Raw genomic sequence first — 14,603 nt, 5'->3', positions numbered from 1 at the left:
AATCATCTTCCCCGAATCTGTATCTTCAAGATTTTTAAAGCTGACAAGAGAAGAGCGAACAGATACTTATAATTCCCTCGGCCTTCGTTTGAAGCACTTGATACTGATACTGAACCGTAGCCATTGAAACAGAAAGAGATCTAGATTAAATAAGATGCGCTCTCTTTTGTTTAGCTTACTCTTTACTGAATACATAATATATATTGTATTGCACTTCAAAAAAAGTAAAACAGTAAAACAGTAGGCATCATTCCACGATAAATGCTTCACACATGGGTAAGCTACATTGTTGTCACATGACCTTATCATGCTGCAGTTTGGGAATCAGGCTACTTTGGTCGTGCTGTAGATTTAATAGAACCGGTTATGTTAGTATGCTAATATGAACAGAGCCCATGACTCAACTGATATTGTGCTTTGTTAATCAATCGTTTGTTCTTTATCTCTATACTCTCTCTCTCTTCCTTTTCCACCTCAGTCTCTTCCTCTTTCTTGTGAACGGAGTCAGTAGGACCCTTGTCTCCCCACTGGTTCAACACCTGCCAGAAACCCATTGGAAACTGTCTCACGGCAGGATGCTCAAATGACCTTTAAAGGACATTGTTAATGATGCACTATCTTACACTTACCTTTTGGCAATGTGCTTTTGCACATTGCTCATATAAAGCTCAACAAATCAACAAACATGCGACCTGCTCATAAAGTTCAATTAAAATTATCTAAAAGGGATTAGTCAGCATTGGTTTTGATGTTTGAGACTCGGAGCCGAATGTAATGAGTTTGTGAATCCAATTGTTTGTTTTAGTTACGACCATTTACCTGAATGTCATTTTAATTTTGTAAGCTAGCTAAACAAAATACAGTATGTGTTGCGCATGTTACATTTTCATATTGTTTGCCTTTAAAGGAATAGTTCAAAAAGCCAAACAATAAAAAATGCTATATCATTTACTCACCCGCATGTCAGCTGAACCCTGTATGACTTTGTTTTCTTGCATGGAACAAAAAAGGAGCTGTTTAGCAGAATGTTCATGCTGTTCTTTTCTATACAACAAAGTAGATGGCAACCAGTGGCTGTTGAGCTCCAAAAAGGACAGAAAAGCAACATAAAAGCACTAATGACTCCAAAATCTTCCAAAGTCATGCACTGTACAATGTAAGAACAAAGCAAAATAAAAGAAGTAAATAGCAGAGAAATTACTTTCAGTTACAATAAAGTAAGAACGAGAATTTCATGAGGATTACGAGTAGAAAATATCTGGCAAATGCTGTTGCCCCTACATATCATCACCAGGAAGATGAAACACTGTGAATTGATTCACCATAGGGGCTTCAACCTGTGATAACAGCAACTTCTCAGTCATAACGGAGGGTCAGACGGTGTTAAAAGCACTTGAGAAGTCCAAAAACAACTCTAACCGAGGTGCCGACCCCATGCAGGAGTGAAGGGCCGTGTTTGGCCAGTGGATGATTGCACTGTCAACACCTTCAGAATATTAGTATAACATTCTCAGCTCGAGTATCAGATGAGCAAAGATCGTTCTCAAACTGATATGGTAGTGCTACAGACCTCAGAGCCAATCGAAGAGAGAGACTTTGACAGATTAGAAGAGCATTAGCTGCTGTTGATAAAATAGCGACCATTTTCTCCGGTTTGATGATGTACACAGAGAGGAAGTGACATAACAAAACTAAAATTGAAAACTTAAAATTCTGTAGAGTTTGATTTGATGCATGAATTCTGACATCAACAACATGAGATGTGGAAAGTGGTTTTTCCTTTATTTTGTTATCTGATCTATGCACGAGTATGTGGTTACTTGTATTTATTATTTGCATTTAGCATTGTTTTTCCTTGCATGTGTTCTCTGTTTATGTGTAACAGGCAATTTGAAATAGTTTTAAATAGAATGTCAATTCAATCTGTGTTAGTCTGGGAACTGAACATTAGGAGTTGATGATCATTTCAGCTCAAGAGGATGTTCATTAAAGACATTCAGGCCAAATTATGCTGTGTATTGATCACCACTGAGCGATTCTAGCAATCCTCTGAATACTGCTCATTGATACGCCGCCCATTGACGATTCTTCATCTTTCTCTCTCAACAGATTTTCCGCAGAGCTGACAAAAATGGTGAGTGTGTATTCCGTCTTTTAATACGTCAAATTTAGAGTCTATTTCCCTGTTGCTGTTGCACAGTGGTTCATAAACGTTCAATTGCAAGCTATATTTCAAATTAAAAACATTATATATATTTTTTTTTTCTGTCATAAAGTGGATAGTGATCCATGCTGCCAAGCTTTAAAATGGACAAAAAGTACAGAAACGTTCAAATGTGTTGCATTTTTGGGCGAACTATGCCTTTAAATAGATATAATTAGCTATTTTTCTTTCCTATGGGTAATCTGGTTACAGAATGACATTAAACCGTTTGCTTCACAGTTTTTGGAAATACTGACTGATGTTTTGGTTTTTATGTTCAGAATGAATAAACCTGCAAGGGTTTGGGGCCTCAAAGTGCTCGGAGACCCCCCAGCATGTGCGCGGTTGGCCTGTTGGTTGATTTGTGTCTGAGCCAATGAGTCGGCCTGTGTGTTTATTCTTGAAAGTAACAAGGGAGTGAGAGAGAACAGAATGATACGCTGTTCAAACAAATCACAAATGAGATGCTGTCACTGGGACTCCGCAGTCCTTTCACAGGTCATTACTATTATGCCAAAATGCCAATTATCTTCTTACCACTTCAATCATTCTTTCATCAGAACCGAGGACAGGGGAGAGCCGAGAAAAACAGAGTATGAGAAATGGAGTGAATATGAGAGCAAGGTTGAGAGACTTTGCATATATAATGTGACAGGCACATCATATCTGGTAGTGATGTTTGTCACTATATTGTTTATATTTAGTTTAGTGAACTGATTAAACCATTAACACTTGGTATTAAACTTAGGTGCGTAATTTGTCCTGCACAGTTGTGCTACAGACATGATGATACCTCAAATCATGTGGCTTGCTGAGTAGTGTTGTGTGCTTTACTAAGTAACCAGACTTATGATTTTTATCTGGTGGATGATAAAATAAAAAGACTTGAGGATGGAATCTTTTTACCTGGGCCAGTAAGCAACCACCTAGCAACTACCCAAAACAATCTAGCAACCACCTACCAATGCCCTCACAAGCACCCAGAATGCCCTAGCAACCACCTAGAACTCACTAACAACGTCTTAGCAACCAGCAAGAACACTCTGGCAACATAGAACACCTTAACAAACAGCAATGGCCTGGGAACCACCCACAACATCTAGCAACCACTTAGAACACATTATCAATCACCCAGAACGCCCTAGCAACACATTAAAAAACACACTCGGAATACATTAGCAACTAAACAGAATTGCCCTCACAACCACCCACCACACCTAGCAACACATTAAAAACACTTAGAACAGCTTAGCAACCAAAGAGCAATGCCCTGGCAAACACCTATAACACCTAGCAATGACCTATGACAGGCTAGCAACCATGCAGAAAACCCTAGCAACATGCTAAAAAAAACAAAAAACACTCAGAACACATTAGCAACCAAACAACATTGCCCTCACAACCACCCACAACACCTAGCAACCCCCTAGAACATGCTATCAGTTACACTTAGAACACCCTAGCAACCAAACATCAATACCCTGGCAACCACCTACAACACCTTGCAACCAACTAGGACAGGCTAGCAACCACGCAGAACACATTAGCAACCACACAGAATTACCCTCACAACCACCCGCAACACCTAGAAACCTCATAGAAAATGTTATCGGTTACACAGGACATCTTTGCAACACATTAAAAACACTTGGAAAACCTTAGCAACCAAACAGAAATGCCCTGGAAACCACCTACACTACCTTGCAACCACCTAGGACTGGCTAGCAACCACTCAGAACACCCTAGCAACATGCTAATAAAACACTCAGAACACATTAGCAACTAAACAGAATTGTGCTCACAACCACCCAAAAACACCTAGCAACCACCTAGAACATGCTATCAGCTACACTTAGAACACCTTAGCAACCAAACAGCAGTGCCCTGGAAACCACCTAAGACAGGCATAGCAACCACCTAAGACAGGCTAGCAACCACAAAGAACAACCTAGTAACACATAAAAAACACTTAGAAAACTGTAGCAACCAAACAGCAAAGCACTGGCAACCACCTACAACACCTAGCAACCGCCCAGAGAACCCTAGAAACATGCTAAAAAACATTCAGAACACATTAGCAACGAAACAGAATTGCCCTCACTACCATCCAAAACACTTAACAACCACCAGAACACCTTAGCAACATGCAATATAAAACTCAGAACACCTTAGTAACTATAAAGCAATGCCCTGGAAAACACTTACAACATAGCAACCACCAGAATGCCTTAGCAACATGATAAAAAACACTCAAACACCTTTGCAACCAAACAACAATGCCCTAGCAACCACCCACAACACCTAGCAACCTCTTAGAACACATTATCAACCACCCAGAACACCCTAACAATACATTAAAAAACACTCAGAAAACATTAGCAACCAAACAGCAATGCCCTGGCAACCATCCACAACACCTAGCAACTACTTAGAACACATTATCAACCAAACAGAATTGCCCTCACAACCACCCACAACACCTAGCAACCATCTAAATCACCTTAGCAACATGCTAAAAAAACACTCAGAACACAGTAGCAACCAAACAGAATTCTCCTCACAACCACCCACAACATCTAGCAACCACCTAGAATGTGCTATCAGTTACACAAAACACCCAAGCAAAACATTAAAAACACTTAGAACACCTTTGCAACATGCTAAAAAAACACACAGAACACATTAGAAACCAAACAGAAATGCCCTGGAAACCACCTACACCACCTAGCAACTACCTAGGACAGGCTAGCAACCACTCAGAACACCCTAGCAACATGCTAAAAAAAAACCACTCAGAACATATTAGCAACTAAACAGAATTGTGCTCACAACCACCCAAAACACCTAGAAACCACCTAGAACACACTATCAGCTACACTTAGAGCACCTTAGCATCCAAACAGCAATGCCCTGGAATCCACCTATACCACCTAGCAACCACCTAGGACAGGCTAGCAAAACACAAAACACTTAGAAAACTGTAGCAACCAAACAGAATTGCCCTCACAACAATACACAACACCTAGCAACCACCTTAGCAATATGCTATAAAAACACTCAGAACACCTTAGTAACCATAAAGCAACATAAAGTTGGTGCTGTGGTGTCAAACTAGAACGCGATTGCTAAGTAGAACATACAAGTTAAAAAAGAGAGTTTGAGTTCTCCTCTTGAGATTAAGTCTATCTTTTGGTTGAAGTTTAGATCTCTTGAGGATTTTGAGTTCAGTGACTTGAAGGGAAATTATTTAAAGATTAAAAGATAAGTTAAAAGCGGCCTGCCCTACCTCACACTAACCTAGTTAACCACTCACTCCCTCAGGCTGCAGATTATCAGATGATCTGTGAGTTCACCTCACTGTTTCAAGAACCAACTTTTTTGGGTTGTGGTCAGTCAGTTTTTTTCAACTGTGTTGAAATTTCTCACTGAAATTTTTGCTTGCATGAAAATCAAGCTTATGACTGTGGAAGGAAACTAGTTTGCAAACAGTCATTATTTTCACAGTTCCATTTGGTGCCACTAGGGGTGCCGAAATTACACACACACACACACACACACACACACACACACACACACACACACACACACACACACACACACCCACATTTAAGTCACTGAATTCCTCAACAAAACATTTCAATCTTCTCATTGGGGTTAGTACTTTCACTAACTACACTCTTGCACTTCATGTACAGCTTGTTCTGTGTCATATGGCCTTTATGTTACATAACAGAAGCGCATCGCCTGAAAGAAGGTCAGTTTCATCATGAGCTTCATCTTGTCGCTGCTGGCCAGTCACATGACAAACAGCACAGACACTGAGGTCGATTGAGAATGCAGGGGAATGTGATTTCAAAATGCCTAAAAGAGACAACACAGGTTTTGTCCGCCCACGTCGACTGTCTCTTCAGATCGGTTCTTCACTTATTCTGCAAATGTTCTCGCTTTCTGACTGTATATTCATCATTTTGCTATCCTTTAACCCCCTTTCTTGTCCTCTTCCCACTCTCCTTTATTCAACTCTTTTGCACTGTTCCAAAACCTAGTGAGCTGCCTACATAGACAGCATTTTAAGGCTTTATAGATGGTCTCCCAACACAAAGACACAGAGTTCCAAAAGGCAATGATATCTCGTTTTGGCCAAATGCTATTATCACATCGCATGTAGGCATAGTTTGCAGAGAAGGCAATCCTAGAATGCACTGTGACAAGCTCAGTGAAAAATAAATTCAAGATGGCAGACGAAACGACAGAAATATCAATTTTGGTTGCTTAGGTGTTCTAACCTTTTTTTATTTTTTCTTTGCATGTGGCTAGGGTGTTTTGGATGGTTGCTAGCGTGCCCTAGGTGTTTGAGGTGTTGTGAGTGATTTTCAGGGCATTGTTGTTTGGTTGCTAAGTTGTTCTGAGTGTTTTTAATGTGTTGCTAGGGTGTTCTAGATGGTTGATAGTGTATTCTAGGTGGTTACTAGGTTGTTTTTAGCATTATTAAAGAGTTTTGGGTGGTTGCTACAATGTCGTAAAGTATTCTGACTGCTTTTTAGCATGTTGTTAAAGTGTTCTGGTTGATTGCTAGCATGTTGCTAAAGTGTTCTGAATGTTTTTTGCATGTTGCTTAAGTGTACTGGGTGGTTGGTAGCATGTTGCTAAAGTGTTCTGATTGATTTTTAGCATGTTGCTAAAGTGTTCTGGGTGCTTTTTAGTATGTTCCTAAAGTGTTCTGGGTGCTTTTTAGCATGTTGCTAAAGTGTTCTGAGTGCTTATTAGCATGTTGCTTAAGTGTTCTGGGTGCTTATTAGCATGTTGCTTAAGTGTTCTGGGTGCTTTTATCATGTTGCTAAAGTGTTCTGGGTGCTTTTTAGCATATTGCTAAATTTTTCTGGGTGGTTGCTAGCATGTTGCTAAAGTGTTCTGACTGGTTTTTTTTACCATGTTGTTAAAGTGTTCTGAGTGGTTGCTAGCATAATGCTAAAGTGTTCTGACTGCTTTTTAGCATTTTGCTTAAGTGTTCTGGGTTGTTGCTAGCATGTTGCTAAAGTGTTCTGAGTGGTTGCTAGCATGTTGCTAAAGTGTTCTGGGTGGTTGCTAGCATGTTGCTAAAGTGTTCTGTGTGGTTGCTAGCATGTTGCTAAAGTGTTCTGGGTGGTTGCTAGCATGTTGCTAAAGTGTTCTGGGTGGTTGCTAGCATGTCCACCTGCGGTCTGTAATATTAATTGCGCTGTGTCTATCTTTTTTAAGCAATAACGTGTTTGTTCTAAATGGCCCCTTGGTGCTTTGCACTGTTAGCTAAACAACATGCTAATGTTAAACTCTGTTGAAAAGAATTGTGAATCGAGTTAAGAGCGCTATTATTGCGACACACCATGTTGGTGCTTGTGTAGAGCATTCTAAATCAGTCAATTATGAGGTTACATTTCAGTTTGAAAAAAATACAATACAAGGCAGCTGCCTATGTAGGTAGTAGGCAGCGACTACATTTTGGAACGTAGCTTTGTTCTTTCTTTCTGACTGTATATTCATAATTTGACCATACTTTTACCTCCTTTTCATCATCTTGTTACCTTAATCCATCTTTATTCCCTTTCTATGCGTGTCTCCATCTCTCTGGCCGCTCAGACAAACAGACAGATTGGGTCGGGCATCAAAATGTTTGTCTGTTTGAGTCGCATCTGTTGACTCAATCTGACAGTGCTGCTGGTCGAGATAACAGTGGAAGAAACATCTCAAGACTAGAGAGCAGAAAGATAAACAGAGAGAAGTGTGTTTAAGAGGATGCAAAGAATAAGAGCATTAGGAGAGAGCAGATAGAAAAGAAAAACTTGATAATGGATAGAGACAATGGAATCCAAGGTCTTGCAAAAAACAACAAATTAGTCAGCAAGGATCGCTTTGAGTGTATTGTCAGAAAAGCGCTATAGAAATGTAACATTCATTCATTCATTCATTCACTATTACTATTGCACAAACATTATGGTTAGTTATTTGAACAAACCTCAGCAACTACATAAAATGTGTTAGAAACTACTCAGACACCTCAGCAACCGCATTAACAAAGCCTTGACAACAACCCACAACACACGGATAATCACATAGCATCACCCTAGCAACACTATTTCCCAGATAGGAACAAGCTAAATACACTCAGAACACCCTAGCAACCACTCAGAACACACCATTTCCCACATAGCAACATGATAACATACACTCAGAACACCATAGCAAGCACCTAGCAATGCCTTGACAGGGATCCATATCACACAGCAACCAATCTACAACTAAGCAACATGCTAAAGTCATTCAGATCACATTAGCAACTGCATAGCAGTGCCTTGACACCGACACACAACTCACAAACAATAAAAAAGCAACACCCTAGCAACCACCCAGAACAACCTACTTCCCATATAGCAACATGCTAAATACACTCAAAACACCCTAGCAACCACTCAGAATACCCTATTTCCCCACATAGGAACAAGCTAAATAAACTCAGAACACCTTAGCAACTGCATAGCAATGCCTTGACAGCGACCCACAACACACAATCACATAGCAAAACCATAGTGACCATCCTATCTCCCATGAATATAAGTCACTTTTTATTCTTCCTCATCTGCAAGGTCCTGCAACTTATAGTCCGAAGTGACTAATTTATACGTAATTAATGTCGGCCGTTCAAACACACGCACACCAAAGCACATATGCTTACACTCAAACAGATGCGTCATGACATCATATCCATAAATACAGGAAAGAAGTACAGGCTGTCACATGTTCCGGCTGAGGACGCTGTTCAGTTCAGTCAGTCACAATCACACAGTTCAGGATGGCATCTCTGCAGTCTGGATGGATGTTTATCTGTTATTCATTTGGCGAAGTTGTTTACTTGCTATAATGCTTGGAATTGGGTACAGTATGTTGTCTGGTAGGGGTAATGATTTTATGAATCGAACATTACTTGTGTGTTTACCGATAGCGATCCCCGTTCTCTATATAAAAGCACTTTGAGTGTAGTGTCAGAAAAGTGTACAATTCATTCATTCTAAATACCTCAATAAGAGTGTTGTTTATCTTCATCAAAGCAAGTAATATTTCATTCTTAAATGTTTAATCGTATAACATAATTATATCAACATGAAAATAGCATGTTATAACTCTGCCTCTGAATATGTTCCAGTCATGATCACACACAGGAAAAGCTCAAATCATGAGATTTATTCACCAGAGCAGTTGTGTCGAAACATGACGGACTTAATGTATTCTTCTGCAAATTGCTTGCATTTTAAAATTTCAACCACAGATGTCGCTAGAGAGCACAAAGTTACGTAGTGCAGCTTTAAACTGCTAATAATTTTAGCAAGGCACTTTAATACCGTGATACTGTAATACCACGGTATTCTTTGTGAAGGTTTTCATACCGTGAACATTTCATACCGTTACACCCCTACTCAGAATACCTTAGCAACAGCATAACAACGCCTTGACAGCGATCCACGACACACGAACAATCACAAAGCAACACTCTAGCAACCATCCCAAATACCCTATCTCCCACAAAGCAACATGCTCAATACACTCATAACCCCTTAGCAACCACAAAGCACCACCTTAGCAACCAAGTAAAACTGCATACAATTGAAAACCTAAAATCATCACTGAATGTCAGAATTAATGCCCGAATATATATGAACAAATTCTGAACAATATTGTTTCTCATTAACCAGTCCTAATGACATTAAAGTGGTAATGTTTAATCATTCCTTTCAGAAATGATGTTTGATTGTTTAAAGTTTTCTAAATTGAGTATCTTCATTTGTATTCTCTCAAAACTGTATTGCAGTTCTCAAGGCAGAGCCACCAAATGAGCCAGAGGATTCAAGGCTTTGTGTTGAAATAAAGTATCACCTTGACAACTCTAAAAGAAGCCAAATGCTGTCCTATGCATTTCAAATCCAACTTTGCTCCTCTTCCCTTTTGTGTTTGAAAGAGTTTCCTTTTGAACAGTGCACAGCAAAGCTGTTTCTTGAACACAGTAGTGGAGCGTTAGATTGTATCATTATCTACAAAGGAAGGATTTAGTGCCTGTTTCAAAATGTGTTTTTAACCAATGAAAGTCAGGTGATACTGTGGAATGTGGAAATGAAATTGCTCAAAATATTAAATATTCTTATAATATTCCATTATTGGTTGTTGTAGACAATGTTTGCTCACTGAAAAGTTCATATGCATGAATGAATCATTCTGGATCCAAACTTCTCATCAGCTATTTAAATTTATTTTCCATTGGACATGAATTCATTTTTCTACACTTGCGGTTTTCAGTTTCTATAAATAGCTATATATTTTAGTGCCATATACTGTATTTATTTAAACTGTTTTTTTATGTATATTTTTTATGTACATCAAAATATTAATAACTACAGTCTTGACCAATACAAAATATGTATCGTTTGAAAGCTTAGAAGCTCTAATTTCTAATGCATGTATACATTATGACCAAAACTGAACAAGTGCTTTGAAATTTGCAGACAAATCAGAAGTGTTCCATTTTGATAATTTATAAACAAAATTGCACTGTACATATTATTGAAATCAGTAAAAACATCAATCTCAACAAATAGCCATGTGTCATATGTTGTTGGAAAGCTCTCAAAGAGTAGAATACAACCAGCCTTGTTTTTTTGTTTTTCTCACAGACAAATATATAGCGAGTAATAGCTAAGTATATGTCTTTGTCAATTATGTTGGTACGAGATATGTCGGAACATAAAACATCACATACCATTACTTAGAGGAGGTGATTATCTTTCAAACAGGCCCACACACAAGGTAATTGGATACATAGATCATTAGATAATCCACATGAAGCACAATGTTACATATGGCCACCAGGAGATGGTGCCAAATATATAACACAGACTCAATGATGACTCAAATGGCACAGAATGAAACTCATTCTGTGAAATCTCATTACTAAAATCATGTCTGCATGCTATACAAACCTTTAGTCATTATTGTGTTTGCATATGTAATTGCAAAATGGAGCCACCTTATTTATACCCATAGATATATAATGTCAAATAAGAAAAATAAGAAAAAAAGTACATTTTTGGCTCAATTTCTTTTGTGATTTTTCAGCAGTTTCTTAGGCTGAGAGTCTCAGAATGTATCATAATCTATATCATAAAAATTTTTTTTTTTTTAAGTTTTCTTTACAATGATACCAAACACTTGACCCTCCTTATTTATTCATTTATTTATTTATTTTTTGTCAAGTTATAAACCTTTAATTTTGGGTATGACACTGAAACAGGAAATCTTTAAAACACTTTCAGAGCTTAAAGGGTTAACATCATTTGTTGACAGGATTAAATGGAGAGCAAATTGAGACTTTAGGTGAAGTCTTCTGCATCTCAGATGAAGAGAAAAACAATCCGGTAATCTCACATGTGTCTCCTTTAGAGTTTAGAAGAGATCACAACAATGACTCAAAGTGAGCTCAGATTTGCCAAGATCCAATGTCTGTAATGAAAAGTCAGAGATTTCAATATGAACTAAAAACATTTCTTATTAAATTCATCCAAAAGTAAATGATCTGAGCTTTGCTATCCACGTTAATTGTGTAGCTCTATACTCTTATTGCATCTCAACAATTGATTCATATGTCTATTTTTAGGAGAAACATCACAGATAAAGTTGATCTTCAATCAGACAGAACTGAGAACTCCATTGAGTTTCAGAATCAATTTCTAATGTTTCTCTACATTTTTTTTCTTTCTATTATGTCAGACCTCCATTTCATACTGACGTTCAAACATTTTTCCATCCTGACAGCTTTCACACCTGATGTGTTTAAGCCTCAAAAGAACACTGGGCCATTATTTTGGATCCTTATAGTGTGGGACAGAAGTAGATGGGAAAAAGTATAGACTGCTGGGTTCGTCCTTGGTGAACATTTTGACACTTTTGATATTATAACTCTTGAGATTTTTACTATTCTTAAAGAAAAGTCACCAGTTAAATAACTCTGGTACCATGAATTTGGCAGAGTAAAAATATTCAAATCTGCTGAGGTAAAACAACATCTGGCTATTTTGTTATATAATCAAAATAGGGAAGGAAATAAAACTTGAAGACAAATCCAGATGCAAATTATAGCGATAGGCCACTGGAGGCTGTGCAAGTACAGTCATTTTATCACAGTTTTTGTACACTCAATACAAGCATAAAACAGCAACAGCAATATAATATAAAACATGGCAACCTCTGAGAACAGGAAGAAAACATGTTCACATAAGAGTGATGAGCATGATTCGGAGGTTGCATTTTCCCTCTAAAATAACATTTTTACTCCACTGATGGTTAGGTTTAGGGTTGGGGTTTGGGTTAAGGGGTAGAGTTAAAGGAATATTCCAGGTTCAATACAAGTTAAGCTCAATCGACAGCATTTGTGGCATATTGTTGATTACCACAAAAATTAATTTTGATTTGCCCATGCTTTTCTTTAAAAAAAGAAAAAATCTGGGTTACAGTGAGACACTTACAATGGAAGTGAATGGGGCCAATCAGTAAACATTGAAATACTCACTGATTCAAAAGTGATGCCACAAGATATAAACAATATGCATGTTAACATGATTTTAGTGTGATGAAATTGCTTACCTTTTCTGTGTAAAGTTATAGCATTCGTTGCCATAAACGACTGTAAAAATGATGATTTAAACAACTTTACAGCTCAAATAATACATGAGTTTTAACAGAATAATGAATTTAAGTGCTTTTATAAAATTATAAACTTCACTTTTCTGTTTAAACCCTCCAAAAATTGGCCACATTCACTTCCAGTGCCTCACAGTAACCTTGATTTTTGCTTTTTTTTTTTTTTTTTAAAGAAAAGGATGGGGAAGTTTTTTTTTGGTGGTAATCAACATTATGCAACAAATGCTTTCGATTAAGCTTAACTTGTATTGAACTCGGAATATTCCTTTAATAAAATATGCATTCCTGTGTAAACTATATAACTGGCTTCACAACTCTTTTTTGGCGCCCCTCTGTGGACTTTTCAGCCATGTCCATACGTTCAACAACACTTCCAGCTTTGGCCACTGGGGGCAGTGAGTCGGTATACTTTTAAAGATTTCGGTAAACACAGACCGATTTTAGCTGAAGAACTTTCGCCCTTCTGTCACCGAATTCACAATGCGATCAGTCTGAAAACAAATCAGGCTTTAACGGAATAAATCTCTTTAGTAACTGTAACAAGCAAACTTCTATAATGTTTTTAAGCACAGCTTAATGTGGGTGGGAAACACTCTAGGTAGAACGATGTACTAGAGTCAGTTGATATCAAGACGGTAAGACAGAATTGCACATTAGTTTGAAACTAAATAAACCCATGCATTAGAGTAGATAACTGTCCCCTGAGAGCCGAATCCGTCCTCTCCAGTATCTCCATTAACCACATGAGCATTACTATCTAGCTATCTGAAGCAAACTAAAGCTCTTACTGTGCTGTGGATACCACTCAGCATAAAAGTACTTGACCTAGAACTGTCAAGTGGATGACAAATGTACTAAGAAGCAAACAGCTACAGTTGCAAGAAAAAGTATGTGATCCCTTTGGAATTAGCTGGTTTTCTGTAATAATTGGTAATAAAATATGATCTCATCTTCATGAAAGTCACAAGTATATACAAACTCGATGTGCTTAAGCTAACAACACACAAACAGTTATAATCTTTCATGTCTTTACTGAACACATCCCATTAAACATGGATTTAAAAACTGGTCGATCCTCCTTTGGCAGCAATAACCTCAACTAAGCATTTCTGGTAGTTGTGGATTAGACCTACACAATGTTCAGAAGGAAATTTGGACCATTCTTCTTCACAGAACTGCTTCAGTTCAGCCATATTCTTAGGATGTCTGGTGTGAATGGGTCTCTTGAGGTCATTCCACAGCATCTCTATTGGGTTAAGATCTGGGCTCTGACAGGGACACTCCAAAAGATAAATTTTCTTTTTTTGAAGCCATTCTGTAGTGGATTTACTTCAGTGTTTACGGTCATCATCCTGCTGCATCACTCAACTTCTACTGAGCTGCAGTTGGCACACAGCCACCCTCACATTATCATGTAGGATATCTTGATAAACTCGATGATGGCAAGCTGTCCAGGCCTGAAGAAGCACCAAATCATAATGCTTCCTTCACAGTACTTCACCATTGCAATGATGTTTTCATGTTGATATGCAGTGCCCTTTTTATGCCATACATAGTGCTCTATGTTCTTCCCAAACAATTCAACCTTAGTTTCATCAGTCCACAAATATTTTTCCCCAGTAACGTTGTGGAGTGTCAAGGTGGTCTTTGGCAAACTTCAGGCATGCAGCAATGTTTTTGT

At 38.1% G+C, this 14,603-nt stretch overlaps 1 protein-coding gene across 1 annotated transcript in view; it reads left to right on the top strand.

Moving 5' to 3' along the window:
* LOC127446022 (N-terminal EF-hand calcium-binding protein 1-like) overlaps positions 1 to 14,603 on the top strand; it is a 55,568-nt gene that overhangs the window by 3,408 nt on the left and 37,557 nt on the right. Inside the window, exon 2 of the mRNA XM_051706627.1 lies at positions 2,110 to 2,134. Within this exon, the coding sequence (XP_051562587.1) occupies positions 2,110 to 2,134 (25 nt within the window). The remainder of the gene's footprint in view (positions 1 to 2,109; positions 2,135 to 14,603) is intronic.

Source organism: Myxocyprinus asiaticus, chromosome 9 (assembly GCF_019703515.2).
Source record: "Myxocyprinus asiaticus isolate MX2 ecotype Aquarium Trade chromosome 9, UBuf_Myxa_2, whole genome shotgun sequence".
Lineage (NCBI taxonomy): Eukaryota > Metazoa > Chordata > Actinopteri > Cypriniformes > Catostomidae > Myxocyprinus > Myxocyprinus asiaticus.
This window is presented reverse-complemented; position numbering and strand designations above follow the sequence as displayed.